The following is a 25,076-nucleotide window of genomic DNA, read 5'->3' as shown; positions in this document are numbered from 1 at the left end:
GCGAAGCATCGGCTCCTCCCGACGCAAAGGAATTCCCAGCGGACCACGGAATCCGGAGAACTGTGCACTCTCTCTCCGGCTCCCTGCCGCGGAGATATCTATCGGAGAATCTGCCTGCAAGACAAATCAAGGAGTCGCTCCTGCTCAGAGAATTCTTAGGATCATTTAGCGATCGCAGCTCTTGGGAATCATAAGGGCAAAGGCGCAGACGGGGGGATGGGAAACCGCTTGGGACTGAAAGGCCCGGCTGGGTGGAGGCGAATGCCATTTCTCCTTCTCCTGTCTTTGTTCAGCCGGGCGCTGTCGGAGCAAATCCGCTACACTATACCCGAGGAGCTGGCTAGGGGCTCGCTGGTGGGGAACCTCGCCAAGGATCTGGGGCTTGGTGTGCGAGATTTGCCTGCTTGGAACCTGCCGGTTAGTGCAGAGAAGAAATTCTTTACAATGAGCACGGAGAATGGGGACTTACTTGTGAGCGATCGTATAGACTGAGAACAGATTTGTGGCAAGAAGTCGACGTGTGTTCTGGAATTGGAAATGGTCTCTGAAAAGCCTTTGAACTTTTTTCATATAAATGTGGAGATTCAGGATGTAAACGACAACCCACCGACCTTTAGCCAAAATATCACCGAGCTGGAAATCAGTGAACTGGCCCCAACTGGAGCCACGTTTGCCCTGGAATCCACGCAAGATTCAGATGTAGGTGTCAATTCCCTGCAGCAGTACTACCTCAGCCCTGACCCACACTTCTCTTTGATCCAGAAGGAGAACCCAGATGGCAGTAGGTACCCAGAACTGGTAGTGAAGGCTCTCCTGGACAGGGAAGAGCAGTCCTGCCACGACCTGGTCCTCACCGCTGTGGATGGGGGCCAGCCGGCCAGAAGCTGTACTACCCAGATCAGGGTAATTGTGGCAGATGCAAATGATAACCCCCCAGTGTTCACCCAGGATATGTACAGGGTCAGTGTGCCAGAGAACCTGCCAGTGGGCTCCTCTGTGCTAAGAGTGATCGCCACTGACTCTGATGAGGGCGTCAATGCTGAGATCACCTATGCTTTCATCAACATCGGTAAGGCAGTGAGACAACTGTTCAAGCTGGACAGTAAGACTGGTGAACTCACCACTGGCAAACGACTGGACTTTGAGGAGAGTGAGAGCTACACAATTGGGGTGGAAGCAAAGGACGGTGGATGTCACACTGCCCATTGTAAAGTACAAATAGATATTTTGGATGAAAATGACAATGCTCCTGAAATAACCCTGGATTCTGAATCTAAACATATACAAGAAGATGCTGAGCCAGGGACTGTTGTTGCTCTGATCAAAACACGTGATCTAGATTCTGGATTTAATGGGGAAATCCAATGCCGACTAAATGGAAAGTTCCCATTTAAAATAGTTCAAGACACAAAAAATACATACAAGTTGGTGACAGATGGAGCCCTAGATAGCAGACTCCAGAGTACAATGTCACCATCACAGCCACCGACAGGGGCAAGCCGCCCCTCTCCTCCAACAGAAGTGTCATCTTGAACATCGCTGATGTCAACGACAACGCTCCAGTTTTCCAACAGGCCTCTTACGTGGTCCACGTGGCTGAAAACAACCCTCCCGGAGTCTCCATCGCCCAAGTCAGGGCCTCGGATCCCGACCTGGGACCCAACGGCCGCGTCTCCTACTCCGTCGTGGCCAGCGACCTGGAGCCGCGGGCGCTGTCGTCCTACGTGTCGGTGAGCGCGCAGAGCGGGGTGGTGTTGGCGCAGCGCGCCTTCGACCACGAGCAGCTGCGCGCCTTCGAGCTGACGCTGCAGGCCCGCGACCAGGGCTCGCCCGCGCTCAGCGCCAACGCGAGCCTGCGCGTGCTGGTGGGCGACCGCAACGACAACGCGCCAAGGGTGCTGTACCCGGCGCTGGGGCCCGACGGCTCGGCGCTCTTCGACACGGTGCCGCGCGCCGCGCAGCCCGGCTACCTGGTCACCAAGGTGGTGGCGGTGGACGCCGACTCGGGACACAACGCCTGGCTGTCCTACCACGTGCTGCAGGCCAGCGAGCCCGGACTCTTCAGCCTGGGGCTGCGCACGGGCGAGGTGCGCACGGCGCGTGCTTTGGGCGACAGGGACGCGGCCCGCCAGCGCCTGCTGGTCGCCGTGCGGGACGGGGGACAGCCGCCCCTCTCGGCCACCGCCACGCTGCTCCTGGTCTTCGCAGACAGCCTACAAGAGGCGCTGCCGGACCTCGGCGACCATCCTGCACCCTCTGAGCCCCAGGCTGAGCTGCAGTTTTACCTGGTGGTGGCCTTGGCCTTGATCTCCGTGCTCTTCCTGCTCGCGGTGATTCTGGCCATAGCCCTGCGCCTGCGACGCTCCTCCAGCCCCGCCGCCTGGGGCTGCTTTCAGCCTGGTGTCTGCTCCAAGACTGAACCTGAAGTTCTCCCCAACTTTAGCCAAGGGACTTTGCCCTATTCCTACAATCTATGTGCTGCCTCCCATTCCTCAAAGACTGAGTTTAAATTTCTCAATATAAAGCCTGAAAATGCTCCAGCACAAGATCTTCTGTGTAATGAAACCTCCTGGTTTGAAAGTACCATTAATGACAATCCCCAAATGACTTCTAATTCAGTCAATTTGCAACAGGTGAGTTACTTCAAAACTCTTTCCTCCCTTGAGTATGAATAGGTTTCAATTCATTATCTTAGAGGGAAAAAGTATACAGGCCAAAAATGCCCTGATTTTATTGGTTTTTATTGACTTTTTCTGGGTATAGAATGGAGGGGTGTTAAAAATTCTTTGATCGCTTACCTATGTTGCAGTTGTTCTTTTATAGAAAGTCATGTTGTGATGGTCTTGAAATTTTTTAATCCTAAAGGAAATATACCCTGAAACATTTTTAATACATTAGTATGTCACACTCTCATTGTGAGACATATTATCTATATATAATTAAGCGCAAATCTAGACAATTAAGTGATTTACTTGCTTTCAATGCATTCAATCCTAAACTATTACATATAATATAAATATAAAAATGTTTTCATTGTAGCCTATATATTTTCACTTCTTTTGCATGTTTTTAAAAGTATACACAAATACTTACTAAATTAGGGCAGTTCTTTATATGTTAATAAAAATAATCACATCTAACTATGGTGACACTTGTAACTGGCACTAGGTGGATTGGTTCCAAATATATGGGTGATTGGTGCCCTTGTTGAAAATAGGACAAATATAAATGATGATGAAGTGTGATAATTCAAGATTCACAGAAAAGTGTAATATTATTTCTGTTATCCAAGGCCCTAAAAGATATTGTCACAAAAATGAATGGTAAATCCCAGGGGACATATAAAATTATTCAAAACACCTCTTTTATTCTTCCAAATGCTTCTCATTCTTGGGGAGAGAAATATTATGTGTGTTATCTATGCAGATTTAGCAGAAATAAGATCCTACGTATGATGGTTTCACAAAACAGTGCAATATTAAGTTAGGACTCTAAGCGTCGCTGTTCACTAACCCGGGTAAGGAAAGCAATGAGAACTCGAGTTTGATCCTCCAAGCACAAAGCAGACTAGACACGAAAGCTCTCCAGCTGCGCAGAAATTCTGACCTAAAATGCTTCGCATCTTATCTCTGCTTGTTTATGGACCTTGACTTCTAATTCTGAGAAGCCCCAAAGTGATGCGAACTTGTTCCCCCTATTCACAATCCAGGTAAGTCCATAACAAGCGAATAATGGCGGCGCTGCAAAGGCGCCAGCACCGCCGCGGGTTAGTCGTGCTCTTCATGCTCCTGGAGACGTTGTCGGGGGCCGGGGCTGGACCGATCCGTTACTCCATTCCTGAGGAGCTGAACAAAGGCTCCTTCGTAGGCAACATTGCCAAGGATCTCGGGCTGGAGCCCCGGGAGCTAGCGGAGCGCGGACTCCGCCTTGTCTCCAGAGATAGGACGCAGCTTTTCGCTCTGAATCCGCGAAGCGGCAGCTTGATCACCGCTGACAGGATAGACCGGGAGGAGCTTTGCGCTCAGAGCGCGCGGTGCCTGGTGAGTTTTAACATCCTCCTTGAGGATAAACTGAATCTTTATCCCATAGAAGTGGAAATAATGGACATTAATGACAATACACCCCGATTCTTAAGGGAAGAATTGGAAGTGAAAATTTCCGAAAACGCAGCCCCATCCTCTCGTTTTCCACTAATGGAGGTCTATGACCCAGATGTGGGAATGAACTCTCTTCAGGGCTTCGAGCTCAGCGGGAATAGTCACTTCTCAGTGAATGTGCTGAGCAAAGCCGATGGGCCCAAATATCCGGAGCTGGTGCTGGAACATGCCCTGGACCGGGAAAGAGAGGCCATTCACAACCTGGTCCTTACTGCCATGGATGGCGGTGACCCTGTCCGCTCAAGCATGGCACGAATTCTGGTGACTGTCCTAGATGCGAATGACAATCCTCCAGTGTTTACTCAGCCTATTTACCGTGTGAGTGTTCCTGAAAATCTGCCAGTAGGTACGCCAGTGTTGTCGGTAAATGCCACCGACCAGGATGAAGGAATCTACGCAGAAATAACATATTCCTTCGTGAGGATAACAGAAAAGATCTCCAAGATTTTCTGCTTGAATGCTTTGACTGGAGAAATATCAACTTCCGCAAATCTAGACTATGAGGACTCGAGCTTTTATGAGCTGGATGTTGAAGCCCGGGATGGGCCAGGTCTACAAGACAGAGCAAAAGTCTTAGTAACTATCTTGGATGTGAACGATAATGTACCGGAAGTGGTAGTAACATCTGGAAGCAGATCAGTTGCTGAAAGTGTGCCTCCAGGAACAGTAATCGCTCTTTTTCAAGTATATGATCAAGATTCAGGGCTGAATGGCCTGGTAACATGTTCCATCTCGGGAAATCTGCCATTTGAATTGGAAAAATCAGTAGACAATTATTATCGACTAGTGACCAATATAGAACTAGATCGAGAACAAGTATCCTTGTACAACATCACTGTGATAGCCACAGACAAAGGAATGCCACCTCTGTCTACAGAAATGCTCATCTCCCTAGATGTGGCAGATACCAACGACAACCCACCGGCCTTTCCCCACTCCTCCTACTCTGTCTATGTCCCTGAGAACAACCCCAGAGGTGCCTCCATCTTCTCTCTGACTGCACACGACCCCGACAGTGATGAGAATGCACGGGTCACCTACTCACTGCCTGAAGACACCATCCAGGGTGTGCCTCTATCCTCCTATGTTTCCATCAACTCTGACACAGGCATCCTGTATGCACTGCACTCCTTCGACTATGAACAGTTCCGTGATCTGCAACTGAGAGTGATTGCCCATGACGGTGGGGACCCACCACTCAGCAGCAACGTGTCACTGAGCATATTCGTGCTTGACCAGAATGACAACCCACCAGAGATCCTGTACCCCTCACTCCCCACTGACGGTTCCACAGGCGTGGAGCTGGCACCCCGCTCTGCAGAGCCTGGCTACCTGGTGACGAAAGTGGTGGCAGTGGACAGAGACTCAGGCCAGAACGCCTGGCTGTCCTACCGCCTGCTCAAGGCCAGTGAGCCAGGGCTTTTCACCGTGGGGCTGCACACGGGTGAGGTGCGCACGGCACGGGCCCTTCTGGACAGAGACGCACTCAAGCAGAGCCTGGTGGTGGCCGTCCAGGACCATGGCCAGCCCCCCCTCTCAGCCACTGTGACTCTCACCGTGGCTGTGGCTGACAGCATCCCAGATGTCCTGGCTGATCTGGGCAGCCTAGAGGTCCAGAACAACTCTGATGCCTCAGGCCTCACGCTGTACTTGGTGGTGGCAGTGGCTGTGGTCTCCTGCGTCTTCCTTGCCTTTGTCATTGTGTTGCTGGCGCTCAGACTGCGGCGCTGGCACACGTCACGCCTGCTCCAGGCTTCAGGAGGCGCGTTGGTGGGCGTGCCCGCCTCGCACTTCGTGGGCGTGGACGGGGTGCGCGCTTTCCTGCAGACCTATTCCCACGAGGTCTCCCTCACCGCGGACTCACGGAAGAGTCACCTGATCTTCCCCCAGCCCAACTACGCGGACACGCTTCTCAGCCAGGAGAGCTGTGAGAAAAGCGAGCCTCTTCTGACTCAGGAAGATTCAGGTTTTTGTAAAGAGGGAGACTCCCTTGTTCAGGTGAGGTTTGATTCTTTTATTGGTTTTAAAGTTCTCTTTGATCAGTGCTTAGTTTTCTCAGTCTTTTCAGTGAATAGTAATTTTAAGAAGGTTTTTCTTTTATATCAATAGAATTCTATTAAAGCTTGGTTTTCTTGAATTTTACAAAAAAGAATCTTGATCACATATGCCCTAGATTTTCTTTACTTTTCTCCTCTTGGCAAGCTCTTTGTCCCTTAGGTTGCGTACATCTCATTTCTTAGGTTTCTTATTTTTTCTATTATGTGACATTTCTGAAACTCTTTTTCTAATGTGAAAAAAACTGAATTGCAGCCTCTGTTAGAAAACATCAAGATCTTATTTTTTCCCCAATGTTAATTACTAGCAAGTGTTTTCTAAAATGGTGGAGATCTGCGAGAGAGATTTCCCCCCTTTCTTACTTAGGAATCAAAAATTACTTTTATAAAAGACGAGAGTAATTGTTGATGTCTGTACCAGGGAAGACATGATATTTGGTATTACAAGACCTGAATAATATTCCTGGAATTATCTGGTATTCGTCTCGAACCAGTCACAATATCTATAGTCTTCAAATTTAAATTGAAGGCTGGCCCTGGTGGTCTAGTGGTTAAGTTCAATGCACTCCACTTCAGTGGCCTGGGTTTGGTTCCCTGATGCAGACCTACACCACTTGTCTGTCAGTGGCCTTCTGTGGTGCCAGCTCACATACAAAAAGAGGAAGATGATCAGTGGATGTTAGCTCAGGGTGAATCTTCCTCAGCAAAAGGAAAAAACAGACTTGTCTTATCTATCTCACACAAATTCTGGAAAACAAAAATAATTTTATAAAAATTTTTTCAGGGGCCCGCCCGACGGCCAAGTAGTTAAGTTCACATGCTCCGCTTTGGTGGCCCAGGGTTTCACTGGTTTGGATCCTGGGCACAGACATGGTGCCTCTCATCAGGCCACACTGAGGTGGCGTCCCACATAGCACAGCCAGAAGGAGCTACAGCTAGAATATACATCTATGTACCAGGGGACTTTGGGGAGAAGAAGGAGAAGGAGAAAAAGAAGATTGGCAACAGATGTTAGCTCAGGCGCCAATCTTCAAAAGAAAATGTTTTTTCAAACTATAAAGCACTATAGTGAAGAAATATTTGTTGACATAACCATTATTATAATTATTGGATTGTTAACAAATAAATATAAGCACCTGATGCTGTATCCCTACTACGATGTCTTCTGCAGTGTTTGCCTAATAGTATTTAAAAATGAAAATGAATTTTAAAGTATGCTCATTAGTGTCTGTGCCTACAGGATATGTCTCTATAGATAGACGACTGCCTAGTGAATGGGAAAATGAAGGTTAATAGTGTTCAAATAAGAATTTTTGAAATTTAGCATATTTAACCCAGATTAAATAAGGTTTCTGTGATGTAGGAACTCTATTCAAATATTTATGAAAAGAGGGTTGTAATTTAGAAGAATGATTAGCCGAATTCATCCTGGCCCAAAGGTGTGAATGAAACTATGGTTTGTTAGTTGAAAAAAAGCAAAGTTTTGATTTGCCAAAGTTGTTCCAACAGAAAATGGATTCCTAAGGAGGTAGGAGATTCTATTATTGGCACTCTTCAAAAGTAACTTGATGGCCCTGGAATTAATGGAATACAGAGAATAATATAATTTGATGAGTTGTTGAACTACATGATACCCAAGATCTTTCCCAGTCCTGAGCTGGAGGATTCTATGACCTCATAAGACAGTGGATTGACTACTTTTGCATCTAAATTTAGTATGCATGTGTAAAATAAATAATTGAGAAGGTATCTTGAAAATGAATGAGAACCTCCTCTGTAACCTCAAATGGTCAGTCTTCATTAAGATAATATTGAGTCGACATCTGTCCATTAGCTACTAAGGGTAATACGTGTTTTTCTAAATCAATATTGCGGTATTTACATTTCAGCAATTATTACAGAATTATTTCTTTTAAGATTCCAAGTGTATATGACTAAGAGATTCTAATCATACACATTTTCAAATCTTATTTGTTTTGACATTTTCATATAATTCTTTCGTGGTTTTAATCAGAATTTAATAGTAAATAACAATTCTAAAGAACTTGAATCTTTGGTATTGGTCCTGGGAGTCAGATGGCCTCTTATACAAATATTATTTGTTTCCTACACTCTGAGAGTCTGAGTGCTATTTTATTATATCACCAATTCTGGATGATTTAAACTGCATCTTGAACTTCCATTGTTATAAGCAAAACTCATGGATAGTAGACTGGTTTATTTTATTCTCTTATCTGGTTACCTGTGACCATTTCATTTAGACAAATAAAATATTTCACTGGCAGAAAATCTATCAGATACTACTCCCACAATAGTCATTCATTTATGTGGGCTGACCAAGTGTTCAATCCTGGCAATCATGGACATTTGCTAAATTCTGACTAAATGAGGCTCTTTACATAACATACAGATCATCATTAATAAGATAGGCAGTTAATAAGATTGTTAATAAGTTAATAAGATAGGAGATTTTGAGCATATAGTGAATTTTGGAGCATTAGGGAAAAATCTACCAAATTATTAGGCTATTTTATCATCTGTGAAAAACCGCCCATTTCTGATCAAACGTCTGTTAAGGTGGTAGTTGTCAAAGGGGAAGGAGTAAAATCTCAGGGAGAATCATTGTTAAATACCTACATCTTTGCCTGGGAAGGAAAACCTAAACAGAACTCCAAACAAATGTTCTTCAATAGAAAAAAGTTCCATAAAGAAAGGTGAGAGGATAATAACTTAATGCCTGGGAAGTCAAGTGGACTTTACGTAGAATTTTTTTTATGCAAGTAAACGAAAGAAGGTCAAGATTCTTCCCAATAACTCAATCAATAATAACATACTCCCTTTAAAGCTATAAAATTATTCCAATTTTCTATAGTACTCTTATGTTATATTTAAACATATCTTGGTGGCCTAGTAGAGTTCTTTAATATTTAATTTTGTGTTGTAGAATAACTTAGAAAACTTGATTACTAGAGATAATGCAGCCATTTACTCCTGAAAGTATGCTGTATGTTCAGAGTATGTCTATAACCTCATTTATCTAGATCTTATTTATTTAGCTCCAAAGAAGATACTCAAAAGTAATAAGTTAATTCACACATTTTAATAGTAGAATAAGAAACAAACATGAGGGCCGGCCCTTGGCCAAGAGGTTAAAGTTTTGCACCTTCTGATTTGATGGCCCAGGTTCATGGGTTCGGATCCAGGTGTGGACCTACTCCACTCATCAGCCATGCTGTGGAGCATCCCACATACAAAATGGAGGAAGATTGGCACAGATATAGCTCAGAACTAATCTTCCTCAAGCAAAAAAATAAATAGAGGAAGACTGGCAATGGATGTTAGCTCAAGGCAAATCTTCCTCACCAAAAAAAAAAAAAAGAGAAACAAATGTGAGATGTTTTGAAGTACCAGACAGGAAAAGATCACAACATTGGGAGCCGTAATACCAAGACATGAAAATTTTGTTTGAAATGTCTCCAAGTACTCATGATCTTTAATGACCATACATTTTGCTTACATCAACAAGAAGTTCAAAATTACTAGTAAACAAATAGTATTTAACTCATGTTTATGGAATTAACTTGTGATACACGTATTGGTTCATTTGAACAAAAAATTCTTTTATCTACTTGGTGAAAGCAAACATGGCTATGAATTATTTTGATAGATTGAAATAGCTTTTCGTTCAAAGTATTCCTTATATTTTGGAGCAAGACCATCAGAAAGCAGAAATAGATTAGTTAGGAACTTCTAACCAACTATGCTGTTTTTCAGTGTTCCTTCTGGTTCCTTTTCTGCTAGCTACTCCCTCAGGACTTAAAATAATTTATGAAGCAAGGCTATTTCTTGCCAAGTCTTCATTTCCGAATAGGTCACTCTCTTTTCTCCTGCAACTATGTGGAAGGAACTTTTTGTTTTATTTCTGCTGGCTGAGGGTAACCCCAGATCCATCAACAATTGAGTTTTACTTCATTAACATCAACAGAGAAATGAGTACCTCTGAGGACCCTTTCAGGACAGTCCTGCTCAAAGGCAGTCTAGAGACTCAGCTTTTCTCCATTATTCTGGAATAGGGTAGGATGATTATTTTAATTGCATAATGAAAAGAAGCAGTCAAGCCAACATCCATTTTCTCATGAATCCACAGCCAGTAGAATCTCAGAAAATTTCTGCCTTCTGTACAAAATGAGTTGCTTCTGTAGCTGATTGTTGCTGTGTGGCTTGTCACCTCATCTCTACTGGCACGTAAAGCATCAACAAAGGCCAATAATGATTCCCTTTTGTCTTCTCAGAAGACTGGGAGTGAGGATATTTGTATTCCGGCATTGGTTCTACTGCAGTTTGGTCAAGGACAAGGCAATTCCTTCTCATTTTTTAAATCATTAAAATGAAGTTATTGGACAAATCATCTCTAAGGTTTCATCCAATCAAAAACTTTATTGAATTACCTCTACACATTTTAAAGAAAATTTTGACTCTCTAAGTCTTACATGGTGGTGTCGAGAACATAGTACGTGTTCATTATTATGGAATTAATTTAAATTTATTATACTTTGATGTAAACAATTTCTATATAACATCTTTCTCATGTATACACACATCTTTTTAAAACAAATCATACTTTTTAACCTGCAACGGCTGATTTTTCTCTATGTGCGATAAAATGTGAGGCAATGCCCAAGAGTCATTTCAAAGTTGCGATGCAAAGCAGAGAATTTAAAAACAATTATCTGGGATTAATAAACACCCATCCATGAACATTGTTGCATTAATTCATAGTTTTCTAAAATGGGTTTTTAAATTATATCAGAGGTATATGGATTGAAGAAATATAAACGGAAGAATTTTGAAAAATAAAACTTTCTGAAAAATCAGTTATTTTGCTTCAATATGGTGCAGTAACTTAGTAAGGACTCTGAGCGCCGCTGTTCACCAACCAGGGAAGAAATTGTGCAAAAGATCCGCCAGAACCATCGAGCTTTTACAGCACAAAGAAACGCCAAACTCTCTCCCAAGCTGCATCAAACTCAGGCCTCTATTCTGCTGGATTTGGGACTCCTTTTCCGAATACAGAGGGCTTGACTTGGACACACTGGCCTCCAGAAGCACAGCGGGAGATAGCCCAGCGTCTAAACAAGATCGGCAGGACAACAATGGCGGCTCGGCAGAGGGACGGGGACTACAGAGGATTCTTCCTGCTCTCCATCCTCCTGGGGACCTGGAAAGAAGCTTGGACGGGACATATTCTCTACTCCGTGCTGGAGGAGACAGACAAAGGGTCTTTTGTGGGTAATATCGCCACGGATCTGGGGCTGCAGCCCCAGGAACTGGCGGGGCGTGGAGTCCGCATCGTCTCCAGAGGTAGGACGCTGCTCTTTGCTCTGAACCCGCGAAGCGGCAGCTTGGTCACCGCGGGCAGAATAGACCGGGAGGAGCTCTGCGCTCAGAGCGCGCGGTGTTTGGTGAACTTGAACATTCTGATGGAAGATAAAATGAATCTTTACCCTATACAGGTGGAAATAATGGATGTTAATGACAACGCTCCTAGATTCTTGACAGAAGAAATGAATGTAAAAATAGTGGAGAATACAGCTCCTGGCGTGCGGTTTCCGTTAAATGAAGCTAGGGATCCGGATGTGGGCACGAACTCCCTCCAGAGCTACCAGCTCAACCCCAATCGCCACTTCTCCCTCGTTGTGCAAACTGGAGACGATGGAACTAAATATCCCGAATTAGTGCTGGACCGGGTGCTGGACCGGGAGGAAGAGGCGGTTCACCACCTCCTCCTCACAGCCTCTGACGGCGGCAGCCCTCCCCGATCAGGCACCGCCCGCATCCGAGTGACAGTGGTGGACGTTAATGATCACGCACCAGTCTTCTTTTTGCCTCAGTACCAAGTAACTGTCCCTGAAAATGTGCCGGTGGGCACAAGACTGCTAGCTGTAAACGCCACCGACCTGGACGAGGGAGTCAATGGGGAAGTGACATATTCTTTTCGGAAAATAACTCAGAAAATTCTACAGATGTTCCAACTGAATTCCCATACAGGAGAATTATCAACTTTAGAAGGTCTAGATTATGAAGACTCCGGCTACTATGAAATGGAAGTTCAGGCTCAGGACGGTCCTGGTAGTATGACAAGGGCTAAAGTACTGATCACAATTTTAGATGTGAATGACAATGCTCCAGAAGTAACTGTCACATCTGTAAGCAGCTCAATCCCTGAAGACACTCCTCCTGGAACTGTAATTGCTCTTTTCTACCTTCAAGACCGAGATTCCGGAAAGAATGGCGAGGTGACCTGCACTATTTCAGAAAATCTGCCTTTTAAATTAGAAAGATCAATAGACAATTATTATAGATTGGTGACAGCTGAAAACCTAGACCGGGAAAAACTCTCTGTGTATAACATCACGCTGAAAGCCACAGATGGAGGGACCCCACCCTTGTCCACGGAAACTCACGTCTTGGTGAATGTGGCAGACACCAATGACAACCCACCTGCCTTCCCCCACTCTTCCTACTCTGTCTACATCCCTGAGAACAACCCCAGAGGTGCCTCCATCTTCTCCGTGACTGCGCACGACCCCGATGGCGATGAGAACGCACATGTCACTTACTCCCTGTCAGAAGACACTCTCCAGGATGTGTCCATTTCCTCCTACGTCTCCATCAATTCTGACACTGGCGTCCTGTATGCGTTGCATTCCTTTGACTATGAGCAGTTCCGTGACCTGCAATTGAGAGTGACTGCCCACGACAGTGGGGACCCACCACTCAGCAGCAATATGTCACTGAGCATATTCGTGCTTGACCAGAATGACAACCCACCAGAGATCCTGTACCCCTCACTCCCCACTGACGGTTCCACAGGCGTGGAGCTGGCACCTCGCTCTGCAGAGCCTGGCTACCTGGTGACGAAAGTGGTGGCAGTGGACAGAGACTCAGGCCAGAACGCCTGGCTGTCCTACCGCCTGCTCAAGGCCAGCGAGCCAGGGTTCTTCACAGTGGGGTTGCACACGGGAGAGGTGCGCACAGCGCGGGCCCTTCTGGACAGAGATGCACTCAAGCAGAGCCTGGTGGTAGTGGTCCAGGACCACGGCCAGCCCCCACTCTCAGCCACTGTGACTCTCACCGTGGCCGTGGCTGACAGCATCCCTGATGTGCTGGCTGACCTGGGCAGCATCAGGACCCCTGCCAACTCTGATGATTCAGATCTCACACTGTACCTGGTGGTGGCAGTGGCAGCAGTCTCCTGCATCTTCCTCGCCTTTGTCATAGTGCTGCTGGCACTCAGACTGCGGCGCTGGCACAAGTCTCGCCTGCTCCAGGCTTCAGGAAGCGGGTTGGGGGGAGTGCCCGCCTCACACTTTGTGGGCGTGGATGGGGTGCGTGCTTTCCTGCAGACCTATTCCCACGAGGTCTCCCTCACTGCGGACTCGCGGAAGAGTCACCTGATCTTCCCCCAGCCCAACTACGCGGACACGCTCCTCAGCCAGGAGAGCTGTGAGAAAAAGGATCCCTTGTTAACATCCATAGATTTTCAGCAATGTACGGATGAAGCCCAAAGTATTCAGGTGCGTTCAGTCTTTCATTTATCTTTATATTGTTGAGGATTTATATTTTGTGTAAATTTCTTTATCGTTTTGTGAAACAGGTGTTTTGAAGATAGGGTGAAAAAACTTTAAAGAGGTAAAGCAAGTTTAACGTTTCTTTCAGTGGCAATACTTTAACATGGAACACTTATTGACATAGGTTCTGGTATCACTTCCATAGTGAAAGCCTAGGGACAGGATTGTGAATAAGTGGACTATCACATTTGATACCTCTCACCTATTTTCCACTTGGTGTTCTTAATTTGTGTATTTTATAAATGAGAATGAATTGTTATGTCTTTCTCATTGCACTAGGCTAACAAGAAGAAAATATACCTCACCCTACTTCTCAGGATTCTCTTTAGATCAGATTTATAAAAGGTGCTTCAAGATTTTGTTTGTGTGAAGACTTTTTCCGTGTCCTGCTTCTGCCTCTATGTACCTCAGCTTGGTAGCCTTGCAAATCTCAGTGGCTTCCCAACCTACTTAAAGCACAATAGTATATTAAAGTCAGATCCTAGTGGAAGGTCATGCTGATGCCTAAAGAATGAAATGGGTGACTCAAGCCTTACTAAGATCTATGTCAATGACAGTCATGGAGTCTAAAGCCACACTATAGGTCATTGTCCAAAACCAATAAAATATGACATCCAATAAAATGTCATTTCAAGTGTTGTAAGTGGCATTTTTGAAATAGGCAATTAAATGTTTTGACACAAAATTCCTATCTGCTGTTTTAGTGGTACAGCCATGTGAAGTGTGTCTGTGGGCTCTTCAAGTGGGATACTGAGGATGCTGGCTTTATGAAACAATCATTTCATATACTCAAGTCCTAGACCAGTAGTCTACTTAACTCATTGGATCTGCTGAAAAATTCGGTTAGAAATAACCAAACTATTATTAACTACTTCTCTACCCTTTGTGTGACATTTCAGTAAAGCCCAACACATCAATTGATTAGCATCTGGAAGAAGTTGATGACAAGATAATCTTGTTTACTGGGACCATTGACAGTTAATTAAAACAGCGTTTTTCCTAGCATAGTGTTGTATTTGGTGGTATTTTGGATATAAAGGGCTGTGCAACAGTGCGGGAGTATATTTCATATATTCTGCAGTGTTCAGATGTACAATCACTGGGGGAGGAGACAATGTTACTGACACTTTGTGAGACAGAAATGTGGTTGTCAGGTATTTCAAAAAAGAAAATCTCCTGACCAAATTTATTAGATGCTTTAAAATATTTTTAAACAAAGGGGAGAAATCATTACTAAACTCAATGAGATGTTGCAGGTAAGCTTTGTAGGGACTGTTTCCTTCAGTTGAGGTTGTTATGGGATATTACATAAGTGCAGAAGAGCCAGTGCCTCAGCGCAGTGGGTGGCAGTGAGTGACTCTGTAGTGCAAAGCAAAATATTATCCCCCTGGTAACTTTGAAGACTGGTGCTACATTTTGTAACGAAAATAATTGTGCAATGAGAAGGAGAGGGATAGGCTTACTTTTTTCTGGCTACGTCATTTCATTAACTGAGATATTGGAAGTGAAAATCAGGTAACGTTACCATAAAGAAATCACTGAAACTATTTTGGAAGAAAGACTAAAGTTTGGAAGTATTAATTGTACCCTTTTAAAGACATAATTTCAGCATTACTGGTGCTTTCTGAAAAAATAGAAATGAATCAGCATAAAGTTATCCAAAAAATAAAAACAAGAAAAAAAGGAACAAAGAAAGAGGGATAAACTTTATCCAATATGTTGCTAATTAATAAGTATTCAAAATTACTATACTCTGAGATCGTTTAGGCCACGTTTGTGTTATAGTCATCTTTCTATTACAAGTGCAGATTTGAAGATTGGGAAATGATTATGTCAACAGAGAGATGTGTATGTATTAAATATACGTGATTTCTCTAAAAACATGGGAAGTTGGGATAAGGACGCTTCTAATAGTACAAATTAAATGTTACTAAGTATATAGACATAAAAATGGCTCGTTCAGTTAGGCACGCTATTGTGACTATCCTAGCTGGTAAAACTGAAGCAGCAGAGGCTGCAGTTTCCCAGTGCGGACTCTGGGCGCCGCTGTTGGCCAAAGTGGAGAGCTTGGAGCCAGTGATCTCGCGCAGCCGCAGCGCACTTTCCCCATCTCAGACTCCCTAGCGCCAGCCTTTACACCGCTTCCTCTTCTGGAAAAGGAGAAACCCTGACCACCACGCAGGAAATAAAGCCTATTCGGAGGTCCGGACATCTGCAGCACTGAGCTTATTTGTAATCCTGCGTCTCCAGGTCTGGTGAGCCAGCTGAGGGGAGCAAGAGGGATGGGGAGCGGCGCTGGGGAGAACGGCTGGGCTGAGAGGCGGCCAGTGCTCTTTCCCTTCCTGCTGTCTTTGTTCTGGCCCGCGCTGTCGGAGCAGATCCGCTACAGGATTCGCGAGGAAATGCCCGGGGGCTCGGTGGTGGGGAACCTCGCCAAGGACCTGGGACTGAGCGTCCTGGAGTTACCAACTCGAAAACTGCGCGTCAGTTCCGAGAAGCCTTACTTCACTGTGAGCGCAGAGAGCGGGGAGTTACTTGTGAGCAGCAGGCTAGACCGGGAGCAGATATGTGGGAAGAAGTCAGCCTGTGCTCTTGAATTTGAGGCTGTTGCTGAAAACCCATTGAACTTTTATCACGTGAATGTGGAGATCGAGGATATTAATGACCACATGCCAAAATTCACACAAAATTCCTTTGAGCTACAAATAAGTGAGTCCACAAAGCCTGGGGCACGATTTATCTTAGGATCTGCCTATGATGCAGATATTGGTACCAACTCACTACAGAATTATCAGCTCAGTCCCAGTGATCATTTCTTACTCGTGAATAAAGAGAAATTAGATGGTAGTAAATACCCCGAGCTGGTACTGAAGATGCCCTTAGACCGGGAAGAGCAGAAGTCCTACCACTTAATCTTGACTGCCTTGGACTGCGGGGATCCACCACTCAGCAGCACTGCGCAGATACAGGTCCTAGTGACTGATGCCAATGATAACCCTCCAGTGTTCAGCCAGGAACTATACAGGGTGGACCTTCCAGAAAATGTGTTCCCAGGCACCACTGTGCTTCGAGTGATGGCCACGGACCAGGATGAGGGTGTCAATGCCGAGATCACCTTCTTTTTCACTGACGCAGGCCATATCACCCAGTTCGACCTGAATTCTAATACTGGGGAAATTACTATTCTAAATAAGTTAGATTTTGAGGAAGTCAAAGAATATTCCATAGTTCTGGAAGCAAGGGATGGTGGAGGAATGATTGCCCAATGTACGGTAGAGATAGAAGTCCTAGACGTAAATGATAACGTCCCAGAAGTGATATTCCAGTCTCTGCCGGATCTTATTATGGAAGACGCCAACCTGGGAACACACATTGCTTTGCTCAAAATCCGTGACAAGGATTCCGGAGACAACGGAGAAGTTATTTGTAAATTAGAAGGTGAAGTTCCGTTTAAATTACTCACTTCTTCAAGAAACACGTATAAATTAGTGACAGATGGAGTTCTAGATCGGGAGCTGACTCCGGAATACAATGTGACCATCACAGCCACTGACAGGGGCAAGCCGCCCCTCTCCGCCAGCACTACCATCACCGTGCGCATCGGAGATGTAAACGACAACGCTCCGGTTTTCCACCAGGCCTCCTCCGTGGTCCACGTGGCCGAGAACAACCCGCCCGGCGCCTCCATCGCCCAAGTCAGCGCCTCGGATCCCGACCTGGGACCCAACGGCCGCGTCTCCTACTCCATCGTGGCCAGCGACCTGGAGCCGCGGGCGCTGTCGTCCTACGTGTCGGTGAGCGCGCAGAGCGGGGTGGTGTTGGCGCAGCGCGCCTTCGACCACGAGCAGCTGCGCGCCTTCGAGCTGACGCTGCAGGCCCGCGACCAGGGCTCGCCCGCGCTCAGCGCCAACGCGAGCCTGCGCGTGCTGGTGGGCGACCGCAACGACAACGCGCCAAGGGTGCTGTACCCGGCGCTGGGGCCCGACGGCTCGGCGCTCTTCGACACGGTGCCGCGCGCCGCGCAGCCCGGCTACCTGGTCACCAAGGTGGTGGCGGTGGACGCCGACTCGGGACACAACGCCTGGCTGTCCTACCACGTGCTGCAGGCCAGCGAGCCCGGACTCTTCAGCCTGGGGCTGCGCACGGGCGAGGTGCGCACGGCGCGTGCTTTGGGCGACAGGGACGCGGCCCGCCAGCGCCTGCTGGTCGCCGTGCGGGACGGGGGACAGCCGCCCCTCTCGGCCACCGCCACGCTGCTCCTGGTCTTCGCAGACAGCCTACAAGAGGCGCTGCCGGACCTCGGCGACCATCCTGCACCCTCTGAGCCCCAGGCTGAGCTGCAGTTTTACCTGGTGGTGGCCTTGGCCTTGATCTCCGTGCTCTTCCTGCTCGCGGTGATTCTGGCCATTGCCCTGCGCCTGCGAAGCTCCTCCAGCCCCGCCGCCTGGGGCTGCTTTCAGCCTGATCTCTGCGTCAAGTCTGGACCTGGGGTTCCCCCCAACTACAGCGAAGGGACTTTACCTTATTCCTACAATTTGTGCGTTGCCCGTACTGGAAAGACAGAGTTTAATTTTCTAAAATGTACTGAGCAGTTGGGTTCAGGACAAGACATGCTTTGTGGTGATTCGTCTGGGCCGTTATTTCCGGTTTGTAATTCCAGTGAGTCAGCCTTCCAGCCGGTGAGTTTCCTTTAAGCATAACCTGCTTCTTATGGTCTACACAGTTCTCCATATTCACAGGAAAACAAACAATTTTCAGATCTAAAATTGTCTTTAAGAAAGTTGTAGCCAGTCAAAAATCTGTTACCCATTCTTCAAGGGAGGTTGAAGTAGGAGCAATTATGTGTCTTTTAGGGTTGTCTTACCAGACTCAGATTTTCAAAGCAGTGAGGGTATGGTTTTATCTACAAAGGGAAACATTGGACAATGTTCGAGGCTCTCTCATAAAAACCAATGAATTTTTCCCTGAGATTTTCTTCCTATCGCTTAATGTACAATGATTTTTCTTCTGGTTTGGACATACTGTAAATGTAAAAGTAGGCAGTAATTTAGATAAACCTTTAAAGCAAAACATTTTAAGCTAAAATTAGTTATTTTTCTTAACTGATTTAACTGTTATGGTTTCCATACTAATTTGATGTTTTATTTCTTATATTTACCTCCCTTTTGTTTCCAAAGCTCCTAGAATAAGGTATTTTAACCTGTATTTGTAGGTAGATGGACTCACTGTAATCGTATGCAATGTACCGTGTGTGCACGCGTGTGTGAGTGTAAAATCGCTTGAGTGAACAGTAGATCCATTATGCTCATCAGAAGGCAAAAGTCTGTTCTCCTTACTTGCTGCATAGGATTTCAGGATTAATCTGTGTCGAAGCTCATTCCATAGGCTCCTCCATCAAAGAAAAGATGTTTTCACCTCTGTTGCTTCTCTCACACACACTCCTATATAATTTTTGAACTGTCTTTTTTGGAGCCCTAAACTAATGTAGCTAGAGGTCTTCTGGTCATTCTACTATCTCAAGGAGGAAAACAGAGTCTTGAATTCTTCAAATTTTAGACAAAATTGCCAGTCTGATGTGCATACAAATATATACACAAGATGATAATATGTTGTGTTAGCCTTTGCTAGATTTCCCCTTAGTAACTGCTTCCTTACATGTTCCTTACTGTGTTTGTAATTCTTTTGATCAAAGTACTAATTAAGGTAAAAATAACTTTAGAATATGTCTACTTAAGAAGTTGAGTAAGTCTACTCTAAAATGTAAATCATCTGTCATTGGGGGAAGAAGGGTATGGAGATTTGCTTTTCAATGTATATTCATTTGTACCTTTCAAGTATTTTCTATTCAAATAGAAAAAATATAAATAATTTAAATAAAACTAGCAAAATAGTATAATCTCTGATAAACCTTGAAAAGACCTTAACCTGTTAAAATTTCACCATATTAATTTGAAAATATTGTCAATGTGTAATTATGACATTTTATAAAGAAAATGAAAAAGCAACAACTCTACAGAAAGCTTACTATAATGATTAATTGCTCTAAACCAAATAAAACAACGTTTTGAGTCAAACATCTCCAATAGGTCTATTTTAGTCTAAAAATGAATTAATTTCCAGTGACCACTGGTGTTCTTACTTATTTGACAATAGATATTGAAGACATTTATAATAAAGCTCAGAGCATAATAAATAAAATTTTAATAATTTATTTTTTAAAAGAGTAAATGTATTCCAGAAATTTTAGTAGTAATGCTAAACCATAAATCTGATTATTTAATAATACTTTGTAAGACTTTAACCCTACTTCATCCCACATTTCTTGGTAATTACTTTTAAAATATTAATTTAGGGACAAATTAAATTCAAAACAAACTATAAAAAGCAAGTAGTACTTTTTCCTCAGTAACCTAGCATACAATGTTACATATCTAAATGGGTGCAGTAACTGCTTGGGACTCTAAGCGCCGCTGTTCACCTACTTGGAGATAAATGTAAGCAAACTCCGCGGTCCTGATATTCAGGGCTGCACCTCGCAAAGACCTACAGATCCCACAAAACAACTGCAGGGGCTGCAGCGAAACTCCGTCTCTAAATTTGGGACGCTCCAGCTTTCGATAAGATCATCTCCATAGCTGCAGCAAAAAGGTAAACAAGACACAAATGCCCAATGAAGATTCTGAGTGGATTCCTTAGCGAAGGAACAATGGCTGCCCCAAGGGATTACCGAGGACGCGGAGAGCTGGTCCTGCTGTGCGCGCTCCTGGGCACGCTGTGGGAGATTGGGGGAGGACAGATCCACTATTCGGTGCCAGAAGAGAGCGACAAAGGATCTTTCGTGGGTAACGTCTCCAAGGACCTGGGGCTGGAACCCCGGGAGCTGGCGGAGCGCGGAGTCCGCATCGTCTCCAGAGGTAGGATACAGCTCTTTGCTCTGAACCGGAGAACCGGCCGCTTAATCACTGCAGGCAGGGTAGACCGGGAGGAGCTCTGTGCTCAGAGCGCGCGGTGTCTTGTAAATATCAACATCCTGGTAGAGGATGGAGGGAAACTTTTTGGGATAGAAATAGAAATCACTGATATCAATGATAACAACCCGAAATTCCAAGTCGAAAATCTGGAAGTAAAAATTAACGAAATCGCTGCACCTGGAACACGTTATCCACTCCCAAAGGCTGTTGACCCGGATGTAGGCTTGAATTCCCTGCAGAGCTACCAGCTCAGCCCCAGTCACCACTTCTCCCTGGACGTGCAAACTGGAGACGACGGAACTATAAACCCAGAGCTGGTGCTGGAGCGGGCCCTGGACCGTGAGGAAGAGGCTGCTCACCACCTGGTCCTCACCGCCTCCGACAGCGGCGATCCGCGTCGTTCCAGCACAGTGCACATCCAGGTGACAGTGTTGGATACAAACGACAATGCCCCTGTTTTTGCTCAACCGATTTACCGAGTGAAAGTCCCAGAGGACGTGCCCCAGGGCACCCGTCTGCTTACTGTAAGAGCTAGCGACCCGGATGAGGGAGCCAACGGAAGAGTGGCGTATAAATTCTGGAAAATTAGTGAAAAACAATCTCCATTATTCGAGCTTAATGAAAATACTGGGGAAATATCAACAGCAAAGAATCTAGATTATGAAGAATGTGCATTTTATGAAATAGAAATACAAGCTGAAGATGTGGGGGCACTTCTGGGCAGGACCAAAGTGCTCATTTCAGTGGAAGATGTAAATGACAATAGACCCGAAGTGGTCGTTACATCTCTGTTTAGCCCGGTCTTGGAAAATACTCTTCCTGGGACAGTAATTGCCTTCTTGAATGTGCATGACCGAGACTCTGGGAAGAATGGTCAAGTTGTTTGTTACACACGTGATAATTTGCCTTTTCAATTAGAAAAATCAATAGATAATTATTATAGATTGGTGACATGGAAATATTTGGACAGAGAAAAGATCTCTATGTACAATATCACAGTGATAGCCTCAGATCGAGGAACCCCGCCTCTGTCTACTGAAACTCATATTGCCTTGCATGTGGCAGACACAAATGACAATGCTCCCACTTTCTCTCATGCCTCCTACTCAACCTATATCCCAGAGAACAACCCCAGAGGAGCCTCCATCTTCTCTGTGACCGCCCATGATCCCGACAGTGATGAAAACGCCCGAGTCACTTACTTTCTGATGGAGGACACCATCATGGGGGCACCTCTCTCCTCCTATGTCTCCATCAACTCTGACAGCGGTGTCTTGTATGCACTGCGCTCCTTTGATTATGAGCAAATCCGAGACTTGCAGCTACTGGTGATTGCCAGTGATGGTGGGGACCCTCCACTCAGTAGCAACGTGTCTCTGAGTCTGAGTGTGTTGGACCAGAACGACAACGTGCCAGAGATCTTGTACCCTGTGCTCCCCAACGATGGTTCCACTGGCGTAGAGCTGGCACCCCGCTCTGCAGAACCTGGCTACCTAGTGACGAAAGTGGTGGCAGTGGACAGAGACTCAGGCCAGAACGCCTGGCTGTCCTACCGCCTGCTCAAGGCCAGTGAGCCAGGGCTCTTCGCAGTGGGGTTGCACACGGGAGAGGTGCGGACGGCACGGGCCCTCCTGGACAGAGACGTTCTCAAGCAGAGCCTGGTGGTGGCCGTCCAGGACCACGGCCAGCCCCCACTCTCAGCCACTGTGACTCTCACCGTGGCTGTGGCTGACAGCATCCCAGACGTCCTGGCCGACCTGGGCGGCATCAGGACCCCTGTCAACTCTGATGATTCAGATCTCACATTGTACCTGGTGGTGGCGGTGGCAGCAGTCTCCTGCATCTTCCTCGCCTTTGTCATAGTGCTGCTGGCGCTCAGACTGCGGCGCTGGCACAAGTCTCGCCTGCTCCAGGCTTCAGGAAGCGGGTTGGGGGGCGTGGCCACCTCGCACTTTGTGGGTGTGGACGGGGTGCGCGCTTTCCTGCAGACCTATTCCCACGAGGTCTCCCTCACTGCGGACTCGCGAGAGAGTCACCTGATCTTCCCCCAGCCCAACTACGCGGACACACTCCTCAGCCAGGAGAGCTGTGAGAAAAAGGATCCCTTGTTAACATCCATAGATTTTCAGCAATGTACGGATGAAGCTGCGTCTGTTCAGGTGAGTTCAGTTCTTTGTTTACGTTTCTCAGAGAAATTATATTGGGTATAAATTTAATTTACGTCATCTGAAACACGTATTGTGAAGAAGTTTGAAATATTTTTTAAGGTGTACTACAAAGTTTTGGGTTTATTTTAATTGTGATACTATAAAGTTGAGCTCTAATTATAGTTTGTGGTGTCATTTGCTTTTCAAAGGCTTGGACAAGATTGTTTAAATGTGAACTCTCAATGTTTTAAACCTTCCGTATTTTACTATAATTGTCACTTATCACTTATTCACTTAAGAAGTAGTTACCCCACCACACATAGTAAGTTATATATTATAACTTACCACATATATATATATGGTGGAGTACAGAGAATGCCATTATGTGTATATATTTATATTTACTCCTATATATTACAGCTGAGTAAAAATTATTTTTTTTTAAAGATTGGCACCTGAGCTAACATTTGTTGCCAATCTTCTTTTTTTTCTTCTTCTTCTTCTCCCCAAAGCCTCCCAGTACATAGTTATATATTCTAGTTGTGAGTGCCTCTGGTTGTGCTATGTGGGATGCAGCCTGAGCATGGCCTGATGAGCGATGCCCTGTCTATGCCCAGGATCTGAACCAGGGAAACTCTGGGCCCCCTAAGGGAAGCACGGGGGAACTTAACCACTTGGCTATGGGCCGGCCCCAGGAAAAATTATTGAGACTTTTAATTCCTGTATTAGCTTAATAAAAGTAAAATACATCTCAGGATTTTTAGGATTTATGTTTAGGGTTTGGATCTAAAACTAGGCTCTTGAAGATTTCTTCACTTTAAACCTCTTTTCTTAGCCCTATGTCTTCTGCTTCAGTATCCTTCAAAGCTTTAATATGTCTTGTCATATTTCAAAGCATAAACACATTTTAGAGGGTGGATCCTGGTAGGTGAGATTGTCCCTAAATGTTCAGTTTCTGTATCAGTGGTGACCAAGGGTTTTGTACCAATGGAGACGTGGAACCTAAAGTCTAAAATGGCCATTGCCCCCCCCCAAAAAAAAACCAAAAGCAATAAAGTCAGATTTGAAATGAAATGTTATTTTAAACTGTTGAAAGTGACTTTTGTAAAATACAGAAGAACATGTTTCAATACAGTTCCACTGAGCTGTTTTGATTGTGTAGTCATGTGAAACGTGCTGTGTTCTTATGGTGAGAGGGTTTGCACATGTTGACTTTAAGAACAGAAGTTTCATGCACTCATATTCTAAACAAGCTGATTAATTCAAATTAAAATGATTCTATCTGGACCATATGTCTTTGGTATTCCTTCTTATAGCATTTTAATAAAAGTAATCCCTGATTTGTCATCAGATAAGAGTTGAAAACACAAGAAATCATTAGTTAGTAATAAAAAGGAGACTTCTGAAAGATCTTGAAGTGTTCCCTCCTCTTTTGCATATACAGTGGGTGGGAGTTAACGTCATATTTTCTGTAGTGTTTTGGCACACAGTCATTTGAGGGGATAGCTATATTATTGACACTTTGCAATTTTTTTTTCGTTTTTTTAATTAAGGTTATGAAAGTTAACATCCTTGTGAAATTACGGTTGTACATCATTGTTAGTCATGTTGTAGGTACACCACTTCACCCCTAGTGCCCTCCCCCCACCCCCCTTTCCCCTGGCAACCACCGATCAGTTCTCTTTGTCCATATGTTAACTACCACCTATGAGTGGAGTCATACAGAGTTCGTCTTTCTCTGTCTGGCTTATTTCACTCAACATAATACCCTCAAGGTCTATCCATGTTGTTGTGAATGGGACGAGTTTGTCCTTTTTATGGCTGAGTAGTATTCCATTGTATATATATACCACATCTCCTTTATCCAATCATCAGTTGCTGGGCACTTAGGTTGGTTCCATGACTTGGCTATTGTGAATAATGCTGCGATGAACATAGGGGTGTGTGGAACTTTTGGAATTGCTCATTGCAGGTTCTTGGGAGAGATACCCAGTAGTGGGATGGCTGGGTCATAAGGTATTTCTATTCTTAACTTTTTGAGGAATCTCCATACTGTTTTTCATAGTGGCTGCACCAGTTTGCATTCCCACCAACAGTGTATGAGGGTTCCCTTTTC

The 25,076-nt window shown here is 45.1% G+C and overlaps 2 protein-coding genes across 17 annotated transcripts in view; both read left to right on the top strand.

The window, feature by feature from the left end:
* LOC106836957 (protocadherin gamma-C4) overlaps positions 1-25,076 on the top strand; it is a 172,211-nt gene that overhangs the window by 47,852 nt on the left and 99,283 nt on the right. Inside the window, exons 1-2 of one of the 16 annotated variants that reach the window (XM_044780654.2) lie at positions 3,510-6,155; positions 10,504-13,788. The exons of 10 other annotated variants lie outside the window; for them this stretch is intronic. In XM_044780654.2, coding sequence (XP_044636589.1) covers positions 3,732-6,155; positions 10,504-10,602 — 2,523 coding nt within the window. In that variant the 5' untranslated portion in view covers positions 3,510-3,731 and the 3' untranslated portion in view covers positions 10,603-13,788. 5 more of the 16 variants (XM_070518083.1, XM_070518072.1, XM_070518069.1 and 2 more) reach the window with 5 other exon arrangements.
* Positions 84-2,790, top strand: LOC106836959 (protocadherin gamma-B3-like). Its single transcript, XM_014850236.3, is given in 2 exon segments — positions 84-1,447; positions 1,450-2,790. Coding segments are annotated over 2 exon segments (2,457 nt in total). The 5' UTR covers positions 84-216; the 3' UTR covers positions 2,676-2,790.

The sequence above is a fragment of the Equus asinus genome, chromosome 9, assembly GCF_041296235.1.
Source record: "Equus asinus isolate D_3611 breed Donkey chromosome 9, EquAss-T2T_v2, whole genome shotgun sequence".
NCBI lineage: Eukaryota > Metazoa > Chordata > Mammalia > Perissodactyla > Equidae > Equus > Equus asinus.
The sequence above is the reverse complement of the archived record's forward strand: the minus strand, read 5'-3'. Positions and strand labels throughout refer to the sequence as shown.